This window comes from Homarus americanus, unplaced genomic scaffold, assembly GCF_018991925.1.
Source record: "Homarus americanus isolate GMGI-L3 unplaced genomic scaffold, GMGI_Hamer_2.0 scaffold52512, whole genome shotgun sequence".
Lineage (NCBI taxonomy): Eukaryota > Metazoa > Arthropoda > Malacostraca > Decapoda > Nephropidae > Homarus > Homarus americanus.
The window spans coordinates 16,374,496-16,397,935 of record NW_024735442.1 but is presented as its reverse complement, the minus strand read 5'-3'; the positions used below and the strand labels follow the sequence as shown (position 1 = coordinate 16,397,935).

Sequence of the window (23,440 nt, the reverse complement as noted above, 5' to 3'; positions counted from 1 at the left end):
ACTCGCCTGTTTCTGATCAAACAGTCTATGGCGAATAATTTCCCCTACTGCCACTTTAGGTGAAGGCTAGTTATATTGAGGATGAAATGAAACCTATCGTCCTCTTGCCTCCTTTCGCCACCTAAACCTTGCCAAAACTTAGGAACACCATTGGAATTTACGTAAGAGCGTCGCAACAGGGGACGATAAATTTTAGTAAAGTTATCCATTATACATTTTCTGTGATACAAGAAAAATTGAGAAACTTGTTTGGGATACTATTTTATTAACTCCTCTAATAACCACATAACACAACCATCGTCGGAGACAACAAAGTTTTATTTCTGAACAATGACTCAATGAGGCTTAACTTTCCTCGTAATATATAGGAATTATAATATTCATAAGTAATCTTGTACACTTAAGAAAACTTCTTCAAAAAATTACCGGCACGCGCAATTCTTGCAGCACAACTTCGTGACAACAACATGTGTAAAGTCCTGTCCAGGCTAGACCAGAACAGTGCGGTAATAGGTATACCTAAGAGCCTGTTCACATACAGTATTCAACAGTGTTCAAAGCTGTACAGCCGACCACTGATTAGATATTTAAGTTCACCGCTCGAGGTTAAAGAATCCGCAAGCCCAGAAAACTGTGAGGGTTAACTTTTTTGGAGTGAGAGTTGTGAACTCTTGGAACAATCTGCCAGAGAGTGTTGTGACGGCACCGAGTGTGAGCTCTTTCAAGATCAGACATAAGAAGCACTGGAGCAGGTTCAGAAACATTCAGGAGCCAGTGCATGCCCAGTACTTGCCAACAGTGTGTAACAGAGACGTGACTGATCGCCCAAGAGGATAAAAAAGAATATATATATATATATATATATATATATATATATATATATATATATATATATATATATATATATATATATATATATATATATATATATATAAAACTAGCGAATAGAATTTGAAAGTAAGAAGTAATTAAGTAAAGAAAGTAAGTAAGTAAAGTAAGCAAATAGATAAATAAGTAAAATTAGTAAATATGCAAATCAATAAGTAAAGAAATTACTAAGTAAGCAAGCAAGAGTTCAAGTCACGAGCAACATTGTGACCTCCGACCAGTAGCGCCACCGTCTGCATTAATGCTTCAGTTAGGGATGAAAAACAAAGCCAAACAAACTTGACCCTTACCAGTGTTAATTTGATTCTCAGACTTACTGTAGGTGTATTGGAACCATTACAACAACAGCACTGGACATGTAGGGGGCTATTATTTTATTTTTATTTTTATTTTTTTATTTATCTAATTTATTTGAATATTCTTTCTTTACATTTCTAAGTATTGTTTTAGTTTTACGTTTAGGTTTGTCTTACTTACTTTATTGTTTATTTTGTATATATTATTTTATATATTCAATACTCACGGTAGCCGCCACCACCCAGGTTTATATAACAACATTAACCAGTGAAACACTTTGGTAGCGGAGTGGCCATGGCTAGGCTCGTGGGTTCTATTGTATTCAATGGTATAAATTATTGGGGGAAATAAAAGGTAGATACTGAAGTGGTAATGATAGTACAAAAAACATTAAGGTTGTTAATTGCAAATGAAGCAGAGGATGGCAACACTTCCCCAGAGAACAAAGCACATGAATCACTCCCTGGAGGTTCACTCAAGAGTTGGAAAAATTTTCATTAACACTGGTACAAATTATCACAATACCACTAGGCATTACTTCACAACAAAAATGAGTATTTAAATTTTACAGAAACAATGTTCAGTAGAAACTACTACAACTCACGCACAACAATAATGGATCTTTGAACCTTCAATTCATTACCAACTGTCCTTATTCTTTATTGAACTCTAACAAAACCCGTCACAAGACTGTTATTTGTACCGTAGTTATTATTACTCTCAATACTGGGGAAACAGGTTACTCTGACCTTACAACACAGGACGCCTCGGTAATAATGTACTCAGTGGGAATAATATACGACAGACTAATACAAACTGATACATACAGGCTGAGTACACAGGGCTCACGTCAACTTGGATTAAAAACTTTGCCGTGCGTTCACACTCAGTGAAGCCGCGACCGGGCCCAAGCTTAGTGAAGCTGGATCTAGGCTCTGGGCTCCGTCGTGAACAGCTGCACACGTAGGCCCACTTGACTCACACTCTGGCGCGCCACCCACTTCAATCTTAATCCAGATTTACTCAATGCACCCTACCTCAGACATCCTGCCGGCAGCCCCAAGAACACACACACAGTGGAGATCGCATCTAGAATCATATAAGGTCAAAATACTGCACAAATGTCACAAAATACATTTTGTGTAAGAAAGTGAATGGAGCATGATCACTTAACACATGATGAGACGTTCAGTTACGTTACATAATTACTTGTATATTCAAACAAAGCACAACTAAGTCAAATTTACTTAATATGACGGTGGGGTGGGGACACGGATTTTCATATACCTGGGTACACGGAGGAAATCACAGCTAAAATAATGATTCTCGCTGAGCTCGCGATCGTATGCCCCAGGTGTTACACAGTTGGGATTTTCACGGACCTGTTTATCGTCTCAGTTACTGTACACATCGTGCTATAAAAATCAGTACTACGGATGTACATTTATTTCTTGTGGCTTACGTTTAAAATTTAATCAGTGTTTGAGCTTGGAATGCATCAATTATATTGGTTACAAGAACATGAGATGGCATGCACTTCAGGGACTTGTGGCCGCTGACAGGTTCTCTCAATGATTTATGATTTTCTTCAATATAAAAATGACAATTACTTCAAGACAGTCATTACTTTTGTCTCTTATAGCTGTAAATCAAATAAATACAACTTCAGTTTTGAATTGGTATCTCGTAACTTCACGAGAGGCAAAAACGGGGATCATAGGCTTTGCTTGGCATTCAAACACATCTTCTTAGTACATACATGTAATTGATATTGAATGGTACATGTTACAAATTAAATTTAAATTTACATATTTGGAGGGCACTTCAGGTAATATAGAAAATGGACGGTAGCTCTCACTCGAGAAAACAAGTCCCGGGATAACTCACTAGTTTCACACATGCTCTATGGACGACGGAGCATAATATGAATAAGCATGGGTATTAATATATTATATGTGCAACTGTAACCGTTACAGATGTACTCACACATTTATGGACAGAGATATATGTAGATTATGTTTACATATATTGACGTGCCCAAGTCATAGTGTTCGCAATACTTAGGGTTATAAACAAAGCACCGATACAGTCAAACACACGCGTGTATATCCACAATGCTAAAGAGGTTTACCTATGTTTACACACATGCAAACGTTAAAATTACGTTAGAACTTATTTCACTGTCAATTTAGTGTTTATATAACGCACAGTAAAAGTGACTAAAAATGTTTATCGTTAATATCTGGCATGAATAGTAAACACTTGTAAAATGTTTTGAGCCAGCACCCTATTGATTGATAATATAAACATTATTTGATTTAATTGCCTTTTGATGTGTATCTGTTTTGCTTTATCTCCAAACTGTGAACAAAGAAACAAGTTGAGTTTTGAGAGAATGAAGATCAGACATCGTATATTTTTGACCTTTTGTAATACCCTACACAGTTATTTAGTTATCCTCTACGACTACAGTATTACTCTTACTGATAGTTAAAATATATCATCTACTGTATAATCTTGTAGTAAGTCTCTCTTAAGAATCTATCATCACAATGGCACTATAAGGTTGGCACAAATCTCTATCACTTTCTTAAGGCACTATAGTCAGCCTTCTTCTGCACTGTACAGTACACATCTTCACACCACAACATTCTCACTATTTTTGTACGCCGACCGATCAAATGGGCCCCCAGTCCTAATTAGCCCCAGTTCTAACGAGTCCTAACACTAATGAGCTCCCATCTTAATAGTTGAAGCCCCTTTAACGAAAACTTCTCACTAATTTGTACAATAGCTAGTCAAGTGGTCCCTAGTGTTAATGGGCCTCAACTCTAACGAGGTTATGGTTAGTTAGGGTGGGATTGGACCTGGCAGGACTGAGGACCATTTAACCTGTAGTATCTTGGTCAAGGTGTGTTCCACTGTCCATATTACTCACACACACACACACACACACACACACACACATGAAAATGTACCAATATAATTGTTAACAAGACTAAACTGTCCCTATTAAGAGCCTTGTGATATTATAATTTCACTCTACTGGGACATGTGGATGATGTAGTTCTTTGTTGTTGTTTGTTAAAGTATTCCCTGATCACGGTGGACAAGCCCAAGATGTCTCTCCACAACCTCTGCTCGTATGCTTTGTCTTTTTACTTTATAAAATCACTATTTTTTTTCTTTTCATCCCAAATCACATAAGATGCACACCATCCCATACAACACGACATGATACCGTATATTGTTGTTTCATTGGCCAGGGTCTTTAAATACCGTTCACCAGGTCTTACTTTTTTTTAGCATATATGTTGTTTTCTAGCTGCACGTTGACCGCCTCACAGTGCATCACGACAGAGGAACACAACTGATATATTAGTGATTTTGAGTATTGAAGCACAGTGCGTTTTTCATCCGTGAATACTGTATTAATTTACGTGTTAACTTCTTGCCTTACAATTAGTGTAACGTGTGCACCATGATGCGTTAAGTCTGCCACATCCAATAATTTACTCTAAAGTTGTCAGTCTGCTTTAAGGGGAATTTTGGCGTCTTTTATACAGCCTTGGAGATAATTTTCCTTAACTATTTAGTAGCAGTAAGTAGTGGTAGTGTTTATATCCATCAACACCCGGATTTAATTTCAAAGGCTTTATTAGTTCATCTATATAAAACATTACACTGCAACAACGGCTTTTTCACGACTTCTACTTGGTAAACTGAAGCCTGGCGATGGTGTGGTGGTGTTAAGAGGTTCTCGGGAAGTTGTAGCCTGGCGATGGTGTGGTGTTAGAGGTTCTCGTGGACCTGTAGCCTGGCGATGGTGTGGTGTTAGAGGTTCTCGTGGACCTGTAGCCTGGCGATGGTGTGGTGTTAGAGGTTCTAGTGGACCTGTAGCCTGGCGATGGTGTGGTCAGAGATGGTGCCGTTAGCTATGGCACGACACAGGTGACGGTCCCGGACATCCCCCCAGCCGCCGTTCCCATTCTTAGGTTTACCTGAGCTCCGGTAAACACTCTGCAGCTTGAGGGTATCCGGAAAGAGATACTGCTTTGACGCCTTTATACGGTTGGCGGCTTGCTGCACCTCCTTACGCACGTCGCACAACCGCTTTTTGACGTGCGTCCCACTGAGGAGAGACAATGTACACTTAGTACCACATACTGACGTTACCATCGTTACAGTCCACACCATCATTGTTATGCTTAGTACACACTGAGAAAGAGGAGAAGGGGAGTTAGAGAAGGTAGAGAGAGTTACAGAGAACACTATTTCCTGACCTACTACTTACCGAATGTAAGACCTACCGAATACCCGCATATAAGACTTACCAGCTACCGAATACCCGCATACAAGACCTACCAGCTACCGAATACCCGCATACAAGACCTACCAGCTACCGAATACCCGCATACAAGACCTACCAGCTACCGAATACCCGCATACAAGACCTACCAGCTACCGAATACCCGCATACAAGACCTACCAGCTACCAACGTGTAAGACCCTGGTGAGCCTGACAGACAACATGGACATCCGGGGCTTGAGGCAAGTCTGCACCAAGTTGTTCAGTGTCCAATCCCAGTTGTAGTCGTCGAAGTCGCAGAAGAAGGTCTTACACCTGGTTAAGACGTTCCAGGCGACTGAGTCCAACGCGAAGCCCAGGTTGTATTTCGTGACCCACCAATCACCTTTCTCCACCTGCGGGTATAAAGCAACATGTAACACAAGGAGAACGGGACTTACGTGGCGACAGAACCACAACACTCACTACAACAGTCACCACAACACTCACCACAACACTCACCACAACACTCACCATATTTATGGTTTTTGTAGTTTTTTTTAATGAAAGGAATATTAATTAGGTCCAATCACTAACATTATCGTTCAGGTTTTCCAAGCTCGTGATAGCTCCCCACGACCCATCCGGCCTCACGCAGTCGTACTTCAACCTCACAAGTTTATAACACGATAGAGTTTATTCTCGTCTTAATAAACTAACGAGCGGTATTTAAAAACAGTGTGTGTGTGTGTGTGTGTGTGTGTGTGTGTGTGTGTGTGTGTGTGTGTGTGTGTGTGTGTAATAATAATAATAATAATAATAATAATTAACGGTTTATTGAAAGAACTTGGCAGCCAAAAGGCTGAAAATATACAGTTACATATTTGGGGAATGGGTTTCGAATTACAAATAATATACAAGTAACATAAGTGATATAAATAAGATGTGTGTGTGTGTGTGTGTGTGTGTGTGTGTGTGTGTGTGACATATCCAGAAAGGTGACAAAAATTACCACGAATTCAAGTTGTTAATGTACAAGCTCAGAGAGGTAATAGCAGCACGTTATACAATGTCTTGCTGATAAAAGTCTAACATTGATTTATGAGGACAGTGGTTAGGTTCGGGTAGGTTAGGTTAGGCAATAATCTAGAGTCAAGAAGCAAAATAACATATCAAAGAGCAACATGAGGCTGACAAGACGCACATAGAAGTTTCAAGCCTCAAAAAAAATAAAAAATACAGGTTCCAAACATCAATTTCAGTTTCTAGGAATTTAAGCTCCAGTGAAGTAACGCTTCCATACCACTCGATCCATTCACCAACCACCACTAACCTTAAAACTACAACCACACAACAACCACACCACCACATACTTTTACTAGAACAATGAGGAAAAAAGTTTGGACAAATTCGCCTTGCTCTCATGAACGGCATTAATTACTACAAACATTTTAGACTTACGAAATTTTTGTAAACGGCGGCAGACATTTTGTTGTAGTTGCCTAGAGAGAGGACTTGGCAGTTGTCGCAGGAAGAGTGACGGATGTGTTTCATAAGCCCTAGGACATGCAGTAGGTCGGGTAATACATAGTGATCATCTTCCAGGAACACTACATGACCAGTGTAATTGGTCTTCGTTATCTCCAGTCCCTCAAACACTCTGTAAACACAACACCAAGGTTAGGTTAGGTTAGGTAAGGTTAGGTTAGGTTAAGTTAAGTTAGGTTAGGCTAGGTTAGGTTAAGGCTCTAAGGTTTGTGAGTCATCCTTCTTCTCTATGTTCACGTCACTCTCTCCTGTTCATTATCCTCTTCCCCTCCTCATCCACCTCTCTCCTTCCCTCCCTACCAGCGTAATTAGCCTTCCCGTCTGTTCATTAGAGGGTCTACTGTGATCTCTCTCTCTCTCTCTCTCTCTCTCTCTCTCTCTCTCTCTCTCTCTCTCTCTCTCTCTCTCTCTCACCTGTGTATCTTCCACCACCAGTGATGTTTGATCTGGGTGAAGGAGGCCTCGCGGTAGTGGCCGTAGGTGTCAGGCCATCGGTGGTTGAGGCACTTGTCATTGCCCTTCCTGTCAATGTTACAGCCTTAGTGACGACACCGACTCATCCTTTATTATTATAGTATTCAGGTAAATAGTGTGTGAAGAACTTGCATAGTTATATACTGAGTGGATCTAGAGCATTTTACTATTAAGATAAAGTGCTAGTAACCCCAGCATTACTACTAAACTAAACTCCATATTGTTACAGTAATGCCTTAGATATTATTGAAATATTTGTCTTAATCGTTTACCTTAACGTAAATTAACGACTGTTAATGGTAATTCATAGAACAACAGCTTACAGATAATCCCTGGATTAAATTTTTATTTATATGTTTATGTATATCAGTATCTGTCTATGTAAAGGCCCATTAGAACTGGAACCAACTAGAACAAGAGCCCTCCCTCCCTCACCTCACCTCACCTCACCTCACCTCACACTATTCCAGTTACAGTCCCTCGGGTCTCTGCCGGGGTAAGCAAAGGGGTGGAGTTGTATAGAGAATGGGAAGAAGATCTGCATCACACGGAAGTCTGTGATATTCCTGACGAAGGCGTTCATGGCGGGGTCCCACAGGTCGTGGCTGAATATCACCAAAGCCTCCTGGATGCCTCGAACCGCCTTCATGCTCTCCACCAGGTAGCGGAGGTTCCCCAGGCGGTTGTGTACCTGAGGGAGGTGTTCTATCATCACTCTCTCACCTGATGGCTCACAATATGTGTTAAATCATCTCTGTTTGTGTGTGTGTGTGTGTCAGCATGTGTTTGTGTCTACGTCTGTCTCCAAACGCTGCAAACAATGTTTTGATTAGAGAACAGAAACATACACAGGTATAATGAGAACCTTCACGAATGGCCTTGTTCTCATTGTCGTCTGATGTTTCGTGTAGTTAACCTCACAGACTTAATATAAATCTCTACCCTAATGAAACTTACTTTGTGAAGTGGTAATACTTCTATGAGCTTACAAGAATGAATTACTCCAATATTTCACTATTTACTACGTCTTCTTCCGTCTGGTAACAGTGAGGATGGTTCAGCTGTTATCACAAGTTGTATTTTAATAAGTTATCTTGTTATCTTACAGAACCTTGACATGAGTGGCGGACTTGTTCCTCAAAACACTGGTCAAACCTTACAAAAGTCTCCTTAATATTCCTTCAATTATTAAGTTATTGTTAAAGGAAAATGTCAACAATCTAACAAAAAATAACAATAGATTTTTCAGTCGTCATTGAAATCTTGGCCATTCTAGTGAGGAAATTCTGACTGTAACAACGAAACATAAACTTTATAACAAAACAACCAAAATTTATCATTCAGATCCACCACAGGAAGGAACTGAGTGATTGTCAATACACTGCACACAAACACACACAAATATATATGACAATAAGACAGAATATGTAAGAATTCCTCACATTAAACATACCATTAAGTCAAAGATGTGCAAAGAACAAGTAACTCATCGTGAGAAAAGGCAGAAGCACGTCACAAACGGTAAACAAAACAAGCAGAAACTCGTCACACACACACACAAACAAACACATGTAGAAAATATATAAGCGGCAATCCTCAAGTTTAAGGAAACAAAAACAATCAGAAGGTCACCATAATTAAAATATAAACAAGCATAAATTTATCACACATTAATACTCAGGGCAGCGTCAACAAACTACAGGAGTGGATCCAGGAATATCAAAAGGGGGAGGGGGTCCAAGAAGCTGTGGTTGGGGGAACATGGCGAGCGCAGCCTGCTCACCCAGCTGGGGGGTTAGGGGGGGCGCTTTAAGCCCCCCCCCCCCCTACCAAATCCCCAGAATTTTTGGAGAAATCTGACCAATATTATGGGCATTTTGAGGCCATTTTGAAGCCATGCGCACTTGATATTAGGGGATATTCTGAAGTCAATAGTAAATACTTTTTACTATACAAAAATGTCTGCGTACATTACTGCATTATAGAAAATGTACTGGAATTTTCTGGTGAAAGGTGGGGTGGGATGCGGACCCCTAGGAACTCCCTGGATCCGCCCTTGAACTAATAGCAGAAGACAACACAAACACAAGGTTTACTTATCGCGAAGATTACCACGGAGCACCACCACACAGAAGAAAACGGTTCATGATGATCCTTGCAGGGATAACTAACCTGCACCAACAATATACTGGTATTTCTGTGAACGGGGCCGTAGCGATCCTGGTTGTGTACTTTCTGTTCGTTATTGTCCATTTTGAGTTGAACCTTGATCTTGATAATAGCCTCCTTGCTGAGAGACACCTCGGTAGAGTCCACCTCGTGTGAAACTCCTCTTCTTGGTGCGGCCGCCTTGTTAAGGTTGGGACTCCCCACAGGTCTACCCCTTATACGTTTCGGTGGCAGAATTTTTTTCAGATCTAGTTTTGGTTTTGGTTTGTTCTCTTTGGTTACAACAGGCGCACTGACATAGATTTTTGTTTTTTCGTCGTTCTTTTTAACCTCTGTGAAGTCTGTGTTTACTTTATCGATTTTAACCTTTTTCTTATTGTCCCAGATATCAAGCTTAGCAAATACGTCTTTTTTGGTTAACTTTATCGTGGCAGGTTTTTGTGAAGTGTGTTGACGCTTCACTGGTGTGTTTACACCCTGAGTCACATTTTTTGTGGTGGTTTTTTGCACTTTTTCCTTCACCACCACTGAAATGTGCTTTGATTTTACATTATCAACATGTTTCTTAGTTACATTGCTATGAAATACAGAATCTTTATCTTTCCGTAAAATTTCAGGTTTATTATCACTTCTAAGCTCTGACGCGCTGGTATTCGTTCTATTATTTACATTATATGATGCTGAACTGGTATATTGTAATGAAAATTTATTTAGATTCTCTTTAGTTTCAAAATGTTCACTACTAAGATGTGTGGGTGCGGGGGAACGGAGATACTGGCTAACCTTGGGAAAGGCTCGCAGATGGCCCGCAGTTTCGTTGCTCCACCAAGGGGCGAACACTACGTCATTTTTAGTAGAGTCCAGCATCTTCAACTCTAGCTGGATCTTGATGGTCATGCACAGGAACATAAGCGCTACCAGCACCCTCTTCAGCGCCCGTCGCCACCGCATCCTGCAATTCTGGTAAGCATGACAAGTAAGATGCAGGTTGTGAGAATCAATACTAAGTGTTATCGCGCTATCAACATGTGTACAGAAAAATCAGGATATTTTCACCCAAGAAGCGAACTCACAGTTATGTTGTGCTTCCCTGCCTCTATTTAGAGTTTTCAATTACAATAGATACATTATTAGTCAAACAACTTCTGCAATGTAAATTTAACATACATGACAACGATTAGAGAAGCAAGTTATCATCGTTCTCAGTGGGTTAAGTCATCGTCCTCAAAGGGTTAAGTCATCGTCCTCAAAGGGTTAAGTCATGTTCTTAAAGGGTATAAAGTCATCGTCCTCAAAGCGTTATAAATCAACAATGGATCAATTTTCGTATACTTAAAGGATAAAGTCATCGTCCTCAAAGGCTAATGTGGTTCACCAGAAAAAATGTTAAGAAAAATTACACCGATAGAAAAACAACTAAAGACTGACTAAAATTGACTAGAGCAACAGACTAGAACCCTAAATAAAACAAGAGATACTTAGGCTACATAAATTAGGGTAAGAGAGGATGATGGTAGAGATATTAATGGGCAAAGTTGAGGCTAGGAAGGCCGGGGATGGGTGATTGGGTGATGAGTGGTGAGTGATTAGTGGTTATTGAATGGTTAGTGAGTGGTAGCTGTTAGTGTCTGGTTACAGCTTGTTAAGTGATGATTGATTCGGAGAGGTGATTAGTTACTAATTAGTGATTGTCCTGTGAGTGGTGACTAATCCGTGAGTGATGATTGATTAGGTGAATGGTGACTGATCAGTTTGGTGATTGATCAGTGAGTGGTGATTGGATAATATAGGGGAATACTTCAAGGTGCTTAAGTAGGTAGAGCCATCATACTTGAAGTTTTAACACCATAAATTACACTCTTGCCCTCCACCCTCAAGTTTTAACACCATAAATTACACTCTTGCCCTCCACCCTCAAGTTTTAACACCATAAATTACTCTTGCCCTCCACCCTCTTGCCCTCCACCCTCAAGTTTTAACACCATAAATTATACTCTTGCCCTCCACCCTCAAGTTTTAACACCATAAATTATACTCTTGCCCTCCACCCTCAAGTTTTAACACCATAAATTATACTCTTGTCCTCCACCCTCAAGTTTTAACACCATAAATTATACTCTTGCCCTCCACCCTCAAGTTTTAACACCATAAATTATACTCTTGTCCTCCACCCTCAAGTTTTAACAGAATAAACAATACTTTAACCCATCACAATATAAATCATAAGCATCACGATATTTTTGTTTTCAGATTTAATGATGATCAATACGAAACTAACATTCAATTACAACGATAGTCACCAGATGTCAGTTGTCAGGACAGATGAAGAAGCACCACACAGATGATCTCGTTGATATACTCCACCACAATACATTTTAACCATATACCACTCACTCTGATATGACATTGTGCTTGTTAAAAAAAAGGTATAATATCTCACACGTAGAAAACATCCGTCTATTTAGGCCAGGGACAGACTTATTATACGGCAGGCAACACTCTCACCCACCACCACTGTCCGCTTGTCCCCTAAACATACTGTATGTGACCTAGAATGAAGCTTTTCTTTAAGGATTTCTAGTGTGTACTAACATTGACAAAGTTTCGTTTAGCTGAGAAAAAAAAAATTGATATGAATGTTGTAATTGGTAATGGTGGTGGTGGTGGTTAATGGCGGTGATAGTATTGGTGGTCGTAGTAGTGGCGTTGGTGATGGTGGTAGTAGTAGTAGTGATCGTGGTAGTGGTAGTGATAGTAGCAGTGATGGTGGTCGTGGTTGTGGTAGTGGTAGTGATGGTGCTTTAGTTTACCTGTTGTGTTCTCCCGGTCACCATGCCAGTACCGGGGAATGTATTGACCCAATCGTTACTTTGCCCTCTACCCACTACACTAAACACACTACACTAAACACACTCACTAAACACACTCACTAAACACACTCACTAAACACACTCACTAAACACACTCACTAAACACACTCACTAAACACACTCACTAAACACACTCACTAAACACACTCACTAAACACACTCACTAAACACACTCACTAAACACACTCACTAAACACACCCACTAAACACACTCACTCACTCACTAAACACACTCACTAAACACACACTAAACCCACTCTACTAAACACACTCACACACACTCACTAACACACACTCACTAAACACACTCTAAACACACTAAACACACTCACTAAACACACTCACTAAACACACTCACTAAACACACTCACTAAACACACTCACTAAACACACTCACTAAACACACTCACTAAACACTCACTAAACACACTCACTAAACACACTCACTAACACACCCACTACACTACTCACTAACACACTCACTACAACACACACTCACTAAACACACTCACTAAACACACTCACTAAAACACACTCACACACACTACACTAAACACATTCACTAAACACACTCACTAAACACACTACACTAAACACACTCACTAAACGCACTCACTAAACACACTCACTAAACACACTCACTAAACACACCCACTAACACACCCACTAACTAAACAGATGCCAATTAAAACATTTTGTTCCCATCATCCCAGAAAATGAGTTTAATCTGTTTGCTTTCTTCCCATCGTCTTCAAAGGGTTAATTTTCCTCGTTCATTAAAATAACCTCATTTTCCTCAATTAACAGAATACAATTATCTTTCCCGATTTATAAAAAACAGTATAATTATATAATTACCAAAACTGACCTTATTTTCATGAATCCCAAATACGTCAGTTTTCATATTTCACTATAATTCTGATTATTTTTTTCTAATACAACAAAAATAATTTAATTTTCCTCATTCACAAACCTAATTTCCCTGACTTACCCAAACAATTTAATTTGTAAGTTTCCGTTTCAACATTGTAGTGTGTGTGTGTGTGTGTGTGTGTGTGTGTGTGTGTGTGTGTGTGTGTGTGTGTGTGTGTGTGTGTGTGTGTGAGCCGCCTGCGAACAAGGGGGCCTTACCTCACATAACTCTCAAGTATTAATGCCGGGCTGTAAATTCGACCAGAGTCCCACATCCCATTATGAAAATCTCCTGTAAAAGTTTTCAAATTTGTTCACGACAACCTCTTAGCCAGCCAGCGTATATTATTATGGTTTCTTGCTGCTAATGTTCTCATATGTTAACGTAAGGAGTTATTTTTCTGATGTAATGTACTGTATATCTAGTATTTTTTCGGGTGTTCACATGAATATTAACCATCCTAATTGCTTAAACCTTACCTAATATAACTGACGATAACCTAATTTAACTTAACCTAATCTATTCTAATCAATGGTAACCTAATCTAACTGACGGTAGCCTAATTTAATCTATCCAAACCCCCTCCAGGGAGCGTCAGGTGAAATAGATTGGGGGGGTTAATCTTCAGGTGGTGCGATTGTTTATTGTAAGGAACACACACACACACACACACACACACACACACACACACACACACACACACGGTACTGATTTAATATTTTTTTCCGGTTAATGTCGACGGTCTCTTCCCATAAATAATGAATATATGACTTAAAGTTTAATTTACCAGAAATTCCAAAAAAAAAAAAACCTTAATAACATTTGTCTCTGAATGTCGTATTATAGCATAACGAAATCATATATTTTAATGAGACTTCTGGACATGGAATTATATATATATGTACAATGAGATTATAACAGTGAGTATACTAGAAATTGTTGAGAATAATTATAAGCCTTGGTTCACATATTTCTAATGCATAGATTTGTATGTTTGTAATATATTCTTTAATGTATTAACTTAATTTGTTAGTGATGCCACATTATATACATTCATATTCGCTTCGGTCCGTCAATGCGGTACTAGACTTAAAGCATTTCAGTGGCGGTGTATCGAGAGCTGGCCATGCACCTGTGTAAAATGTTGCCTCAGTTCTGGAAAGCAATTTTGTGTGGGAGCAATAAAATGGCCAGCGGAGGTCTATTGTTCTCCGAGTTATTGCTCATTGCCACAATACATTTACCAAATAAAAGTCATCATATGAAATTTATATAAAAAAATGGAATCTAGTTCACGGACGTATTTGAAATAGAGTTGTAAAATTCGAAAAAAAAATATTCTCTTCAGATTACAGCGGGTAAAGATGGGGAGATAATTTCACCGTGTTCAGACTTTACAACAGAGATAGTTTCACCGTGTTCAGACTATACAACAGATAGAGAGATAGTTTCACCGTGTTCAGACTATACAACAGAGATAATTTCACCGTGTTCAGACCTTACAACAGATAGAGAGATAGTTTCACCGTGTTCAGACTTTACAACAGAGATAATTTCACCGTGTTCAGACTTTACAACAGCCACTCAGTCCACTGAGATGAAGTATGGCCACTCATGCGGTCCACTGAGATGAAGTATGGCCACTCTTGCGGTCCACTGAGATGAAGTATGGCCACTCATGCGGTCCACAGAGATGATGGAGGGCCACTCATGTCATGTGGCCCTCTCACTGGCCCTAGGTTGCCCATCAGTGATCTATTAACATGAATGAGTGTCCTATCTCTCTGGTTCCGTTTTCTCTTGTGATATTCTAAGATAATATTTTGAATAGACGAAAATATTATATAAATTAAAAAGCTTTGACCATTAAGTATTTTATAAGTAACAGGATACACAAGTAACAGGAAGTAACAGGATACACAAGTAACAGGAAGTAACAGGATACACAAGTAACAATCAACGATGACTAACACAATTATCCTCAGCCTGTTGAACTGTGACGGACGAATTTACTGCTGTATCATTGTCTGTTTGTCAGTCTGCCCGTTCTCTATTCCTAACTACTTCCCTCCTTCCTTCCTTCCCTCCCTCCCTTCCTTCCTTCCCCCATCCATACTGCTCTCTCTCTCTCTCTCTTTCCTACCTCCCCTTTTTCCTCTCTCCCTCCCTCCCTCTCCTCTCCTCCTCTCCTCTCCTCCTCTCCCTCCCTCCCTCCTGCCCTCTCTCCCTCCCTCCCTCTCTCTCTCTCCCTCCCTCCCTCCCTCCCTCCCTCCCTCCCGCCCTCTCTCCCTCTCTCCCTCCCTCCCAGCCTACAAACAACGATAAAATAACTCACTTCAGCAATTACTGTTAAGTGGGAGTGTATATTGGTGTCCAAATTCCCGTGTTTGAGGTGCACGGTCCAGTAGTCACGTGGGAGCGGTGATAACACTCGCATCTGCCTGCCATTTTATATAACATTATTAACCCCCGACTCATACCTGTCGGCCAATTTTTGTTTACACCGTGTTTATGTTTTTGCCATTTACAAAACGTTTTATTTATTTATTTATTTGTTTATTTTTAATTATACGTGTGGTTTTAAGTCTTACCTGCGGGAGAACATTAAAAAAAATAGTTTTATATCCCTCTTACTTAATATCTGTGAGACTTGTAAGATCTCCACGTGAAAATTTTGCTGGTTTAGGGTGTCAGTTAGTGGGTGGAGGAGGCTCAGCAGGGTGGGTGGTAGAGGGCCGGAAGCGGAGCATTATGAGGGAGAGCAGTATCCTCCCTCGTCAGTGTCAACAGGTAGTGGGGACAGTCTACACTCTCCACTCTTCTCATCATTCTTATCTACACATCAGCTCTTGCCTCCGTAGTTCATCAAAAATATCCGTTGTTCAGTATCTTCTTTTGTTCTGTTGAGCAATTTGTTTCATGACAACAGGCACGTCTTGTTTACACCAGGCACGTCTTGTTTACAATATAATGTCGTTCTAATAATTGTTTACAGTCGAAGGCAGTGCAGCTCAGTCAGCCTCCACATCATATTGGATAAATCACCTAAAAATTATCACACCATTTCGGCTCTTTTTTTTTTAATCTAATTATAATTGACTCCCAAACGACAAGAATTTTTTTTACAGAAAAATACCTTAATTACACTCCTTTATGTGACTGATGTAAGGACGTAATGACCGCCATACAAACAGGTCACATTATTATTAATTGTGGCATTTGTCAGCTTGTACAAATACTAATGACAGACGCTAATATATCAGGCTATTGTATGGTGTAACATTGAGGTAGATCCGGCTGTCTGGAGTCCATCCTGAAGACAAATATCAGTACTTTAGTTAGCCAGCCTTGTCCGGGTGAGTGGCCCGCCATAACTAGGAAGATATTTGGTCTACTCGCGGTTACTAGTAGGTGTTTGGTCTACTAGCAGTTACTAGAAGGTGTTTATTACTGCATATTACTGTAACCGTTATGAAATATTTTGCACAACACCCTCGCTGTCATTGGTCACCGTCAGTCGAAGCCTCAACTTCCGTCTCAGAGAACGTGACAGAACCTGCCAACAACACAGGAACACAATATAAACACTGACGTCACCGGGGAACACAATATAAACACTGACGTCACCGGGGAACACAATATAAACACTGACGTCACCGGGGAACACAATATAAACACTGACGTCACCGGGGAACACAATATAAACACTGACGTCACCGGGGAACACAATATAAACACTGACGTCACCGGGGAACACAATATAAACACTGACGTCACCGGGGAACTCAAATACAAACTCAACAATCACTTACTCCTACAAACAGCGAAGTTTAGTCGTGAATGCCTTATTTCTAAACACTGGAATTTGCTCAGCCTAGCTACCACCACGCAGCTGATGGTTGGGAACAATCTGGTTAAGCTATTATTGTCCTAAATCTATATACTTCAACAACAATGAGTCTTTTAAGTCCGTACACTGAGTTCATACAGTAGACAATAGCCAATAGGAATTAAGTACAAGTGTTTCTTTACTATTGGTAGACATCGGACTAACCATAGACATTCTTGAAGGTTTACAACACGACATGAAGGGACATATTTGAATATTATCATACTGCATTTATCATCAAGACGAGATATCGACTGTATAGCTGTGATAACTCTGAGTGACTACATATAGATAAGGACCTGCTCTCACTCTCTTCCTTGTCTGCTTTGTTTACTTCATGTTCACCTCTTATCACCTTTTTATTGTTTTCACGTTATATTTTCCTCCTCACCGCAGTGGGCTGAGTTGAGAGATATATATTATACATTTATATATTATACATGTCACCCTAGGTAGGGGATACTCGTTCAATTAAGCCTTTAAAAAACAATTAACTTTTTTGCTAAGTAATGGTGATATGTTTTTCAAAGTTGTAACGTCATAAGAATTAGTTAATATCAGGTTAATCTTTTGATATATTGTATCGTTTCGTATCGTTACTATCGTCAGGTTTATTTAGGTTTTTTTATTCATTTAAATTTGGCATTAAATTTTTTTACTTTTTGGTGTGTGTGTGTGTGTGTGTGTTTGTGTGTGTGTGTGTGTGTGTGTGTAAAATGGTGACACTCACACTGGAACTACCACATTCATCTATTAAATTTCAGGTTCCTGTTGTTGACGAAAAAATAACCTTGTATTGCAGGTGTGTGTGTGTGTGTGTGTGTGTGTGTGTGTGTGTGTGTGTGTGTGTGTGTGTGTGTGTGTGTGTTTCCCTGATAGACTCCCGCTCAAATAAATTCATATATTTTTTAATTGAATCCAGTTTCTATATGTCGCTATAGTCGCTGACAATCCCACACTATTAATATTTTCCTTTTTCATGTTTAAAAAATATATAAACAGTATATATATATTTTTTCAGACATAGAGACATACATCAAATTAAACAATAATATAAATGACGATTGTAAAATATTTTAAATTATGGTTTTTTTTTTTTTTTTTTTATAACGAAGAGAATAAAAATAACAAATTTGTTTATTAAATTTTATGATTGATATTAATAACAAGCATTTGTGTTTATGTTACCCTTGATCAGGAGTACAGTGATCAAACTCAATGTTCACTTGATCAAACTCAATGTTCACTTGATCAAACTCAATATTCAATTGATCTAATTATGTTACCTTGAACAAATTACGTTAAATTGATCAAACTATATAAACTCACTCAAACTTTTAACTTGATAAAACTCTGTTAACTTGATCAAACTCTGTTAATTTGATCAAACGCTCTGTCAGCTCGTTCAAATGGTGGTTTTTTTTTTGTCAACTTGTGTGAAATGTTGAAAATACGAGTAAGTGGAATGATTATGGAGCCACAATGAATAGTCGTGAAATGAGGAAGGGTTTGAAAGAGAGAGAGAGAGAGAGAGAGAGAGAGAGAGAGAGAGAGAGACTTCTCATTACCCTTCACAATATTTCGCACTATATTAATCCCCCCTCGTTCATATACGCTAAAATACCCCTACACCTTCCCACCAAACAGCACACATTTCATACACTCAAACATCGATTTTTACTTACGCAGCTGTCCTCAATACGCATGATGGACCGACAAATAAGCGGATATTTATTACGCAAATGAAAAACCCGCTCCAACTACCGGTGTTGCCATCAGCATTACAAACTGTTCACCCTGGTCACGGAACACACGATAGCTACTAAAGGGCTTAAACGGCGAACTATAACACAAAGCAAAACGAGTCTTGTGTTAGGCGGGCGTTGAGGTAGTTATGTGGTGGCCTGAAGGGAGACAAGAGAGGCGCCACTGATCAATAAGACGAGAGGTGATGCTGTGTGATGCCCTTCCCACCTGAAACGGTGTTTCCTGAGCACACATTTCATACACTCAAACATCGATTTTTACTTACGCAGCTGTCCTCAATACGCATGATGGACCGACAAATAAGCGGATATTTATTACGCAAATGAAAAACCCGCTCCAACTACCGGTGTTGCCATCAGCATTACAAACTGTTCACCCTGGTCACGGAACACACGATAGCTACTAAAGGGCTTAAACGGCGAACTATAACACAAAGCAAAACGAGTCTTGTGTTAGGCGGGCGTTGAGGTAGTTATGTGGTGGCCTGAAGGGAGACAAGAGAGGCGCCACTGATCAATAAGACGAGAGGTGATGCTGTGTGATGCCCGTTAACGAGAGGGGTGTTCCTGATATACGCTTCCTGAGGGTGCTGCGTGAGTGACGGTGTTTCCTGAGGGTGCTGCGTGCGTGAGGGTGTTTCCTGAGGGTGCTGCGTGATGGTGTTGTGCGTGCGTGAGGGTGTTTCCTGAGGGTGTGCGTGATGTTTCCTGAGGTGTGGTGATGGTGTTTCCTGAGGTGCTGCGTGATGGTGTTTCTGCTGCGTGAGGTGTTTCCTGAGGGTGCTGCGTGCGTGAGGGTGTTTCCTGAGGGTGCTGCGTGCGTGAGGGTGTTTTGAGGGTTCTGCGTGAGGGTTTCCTGAGGGTGCTGTGCGTGATGGTGTTTCCTGAGGGTGCTGCGTGATGGTGTTTCCTGAGGGTGCTGCGTGAGTGACGGTGTTTCCTGAGGGTGCTGCGTGTGAGGTGTTTCCTGCTGCGTGCGTGAGGTGTGTGTGCGTGAGGGTGTTTCTGAGGTGCTGCGTGCGTGAGGTGTTTCCTGAGGGTGATGCGTGATGGTGTTTCCTGAGGGTGCTGCGTGATGGTGTTTCCTGAGGGTGCTGCATGCGTGATGGTGTTTCCTGAGGGTGCTGCGTGCGTGAGGTGTTTCCTGAGGGTGCTGCGTGGTGAGGTGTTTCCTGAGGGTGCTGCGTGATGGTGTTTCCTGAGGGTGCTGCGTGATGGTGTTTCCTGAGGGTGCTGCATGCGTGATGGTGTTTCTGTGCTGCGTGAGTGAGGGTGTTTCCTGAGGTGCTGCGTGAGGTGTTTCCTGGGGTGCTGCGTGCGTGATGGTGTTTCCTGAGGGTGCTGCGTGCGTGGAGGTGTTTCCTGAGGGTGCTGCGTGGTGAGGTGTTTCCTGAGGTGCTGCATCCTGAGGGTGCTGCGTGAGGGTGTTTCCTGAGGGTGCTGGTGAGTGAGGTGTTTCCTGAGGGTGCTGCGTGCGTGATGGTGTTTCCTGGGGTGCTGCGTGAGGGTGTTTCTGAGGGTGCTGCGTGATGGTGTTTCCTGAGGGTGCTGCGTGATGGTGTTTCCTGAGGGTGCTGTGAGTGAGGTGTTTCCTGAGGGTGCTGCATGCGTGATGGTGTTTCCTGAGGGTGCTGCGTGATGGTGTTTCCTGAGGGTGCTGCTGCGTGAGTGAAGGTGTTTCCTGAAGGTGCTGGGTGAGTAAGGGTGTTTCCTGAAGGTGTTCCATGATGGTGTTTCCTGAAGGTGTTCCATGATGGTGTTTCCTGAAGTGTTTCTTGAGCTGGTGTGTTTTTAGGATCAAAGCTCAAAGGCCAGAGCTTTAAAATATGACAGACGGTGTGAGTTGACAATTCAGCTAATACTTGGTTTAGTATGGGAGAGGCTGGTCGTGTATAGAGAATTATGGGGTTACAGTGGCAATTTGGAGTCCAGATTGCCGGAAGTTATGTCACTTTAATGTTTTCTGACACATATTTTAGATATTTGAACCGTACTTTGTGATATTTATCTTAGATATGACTCTTTACCCACTAACAAGATACCATATCAAAGGTCAGATTGAGTTGGATGATATCAGTGTTTTAACTTTCATATTATTTAGAAATGTCCAAAAGTCCGTAATGACAGAAGATGCTGATAATATACCCCATCTGAGGCCTTTGTTGTGATATTTCCACATGCTAAGTTGGCTAACGTTCATCACTGGCACACGGGCGAGAGACCGCACTTTCCTCCACTTCCGCCTCGTTATGCTTCTCTTTTATGCGTGTTTTCGTCTCTTGTTCCAGTAACATTATCTTATGATGGTCTTTCTGAATTATCCTCTTTTTATACATTTTTATCTACTCTATCTTCTTATATTCACTGTATTATATATATATTATACAGGACAACACCAGTGTGCCATTCAAAAAGTTTATCTGTACAGTATAGCGTGTGTTATGTGAACGAGAACATCCTCCCCACACCACTAACTTTCACATTGTACTCTTGCTGTGGTTTCCTGTGCTCCCCTGGTGCTGCACACACACACACACACACACACACACACACACATACACACACACACACACACACACACACACACACACTAACTAACTACTAATATTTTGCTGTCACTCGGAATCGATTATGACGATCATCCATCTATGTTACAATGATAATTATGAGTTATTGGTGATGTTACCTTCATTGGTGACTCGAGAGGCCGATACGGGATCGCCAGGGTCATCCACACATGTCGCAGCAGCGTCTTTCCGGCGCTGGCGCTTATCTACTTCAGTATGCATTCGGTCATTCAATTATTCTTTCACTCACTCAATCAGTCAGTCAGTCATTCAGTCAGTCTGGAGAGGCGTTCATAGAATGCGATCTCTTAAGACTGCAAATGTGTTTACATTTTTCGGCTGCCCAACGGTTGTCCAGTTTCTCGCTGATCAACACGCTAGGAATCATGGCATCCTGTTCGGAACTGTTTATTTTAGAGGAACCACAGTACAGGCTCTCAGAAATAACACTATAGATGCAGTAATAACTCAGAAACAACAGTACAGTTAGTATTACCTGAGAAAACTTAATGTTGTGTCTTATTCCAGATTGAATTCAAGGTGACCTGAATCCTTGACATACATTAGAGAATATTACCTGCACGAAATATATCTCATAAGGTTAAATCCAGCAAAGGGAACGTGAGTGAATGTCAAGTGTGTAATTAAACTGTTGTGTAAGAGGTCGCATGAGAAGCACCACTTTTCTGCATGACGGGGACAACTGGATGACATCACAGCCAACATTACATGACAGGCAACACAGAAACACTTGACACCCAACACAGGAGAAACACTTGACACCCAACACAGGAGAAACACATAACACCCAACACAGGAACACATGACACCCAACATCGAATCGCATGACAATCATACTGGGTTCGCATGGCAACCACCACTGGACTCATCTTGAAAGGCATGATAGAAGCACCCACATCGTATCCCAGCAACGCACCCACTGCCAGAGGATAGTGAAGGAGACGATCCCCATTTATACTGACGATACTGAAAGCAAGAACAACCTAGCTCCATTTGCTCTATATTGTCCTCACCTGTATAGATGTTCCAAAATACACCTAGTTAAAGGCAGAGTACACCCAGTTATGGCACAGTACACCCAGTCACAACCATAATACACCCAGTCATAACACAATACACCTAATTATAACACAGCGGTTATCTAGGTAACTGTTATGGTTGCTTATGACTTGGCGCTCTGCTTACAGTTTCCACACGTTTGTTGATGGAACCTTTATAAGAGGTAGTAAATCCCGAGTTCCTGTTGTCATCAAAATTCTCTATGTATTTTCTTGAGGATTGAATTGTATTACTGTATAAAGTGATGTGATTTTTTATATTTTATTTACTTATTTATTTATTTATTTTTTTTTTGGCGGAAGGGGGGATCATTTTTGTGTTTTCTTTCTTCAACAAACCTCGCCTGGTCCTGGGCAAACGAATTTCCATAAAATATTTCCAATTGTAAATATTTAGTCGCTATAGAATGTTTTGCCTTTCATATAAGAAGTAGATTGTAATAAAACACTTGGGCATTCAACTGAATATAAAAAGAACAATGTTTTTTTTTGGTTTACAATTGCTCAAGCTAACCGTGACCTTCAATGAGCATAACAGCTAACTAGAGTCATTTAGTGAGCATAATCGTTGACTAGAGCCCCTCAGAGAGCCTAACAGATGACTGGGGACCCCTCAGTGCGCTTAATGTGTTATTGATTGCAATTCTGATCCTTATTGATGTTCATTAATGTTGTATACGTATCCCGGGAGA

At 40.6% G+C, this 23,440-nt stretch overlaps 2 protein-coding genes across 3 annotated transcripts in view; both read right to left on the bottom strand.

The window, feature by feature from the left end:
- Positions 1 to 2,930: 2,930 nt before the first annotated feature.
- The window catches only part of LOC121871078 (alpha-1,6-mannosyl-glycoprotein 2-beta-N-acetylglucosaminyltransferase-like), a 29,239-nt gene continuing 8,729 nt past the window's right edge, over positions 2,931 to 23,440 (bottom strand). The window contains exons 2-7 of one of the 2 annotated variants that reach the window (XM_042373199.1): positions 9,668 to 10,624; positions 7,951 to 8,186; positions 7,436 to 7,543; positions 6,935 to 7,133; positions 5,675 to 5,889; positions 2,931 to 5,317 (exon numbers count right to left, since the gene is read on the bottom strand). In XM_042373199.1, the coding sequence (XP_042229133.1) occupies positions 5,071 to 5,317; positions 5,675 to 5,889; positions 6,935 to 7,133; positions 7,436 to 7,543; positions 7,951 to 8,186; positions 9,668 to 10,615 (1,953 nt within the window). In that variant the 5' untranslated portion in view covers positions 10,616 to 10,624 and the 3' untranslated portion in view covers positions 2,931 to 5,070. The other variant, XM_042373200.1, reaches the window with a different exon arrangement.
- LOC121870945 (putative uncharacterized protein ENSP00000383309) lies at positions 19,652 to 20,854 on the bottom strand. Its single transcript, XM_042372918.1, has one exon. It carries the CDS (start codon positions 20,852 to 20,854, stop codon positions 19,652 to 19,654), a length of 1,203 nt encoding a protein of 400 aa, XP_042228852.1.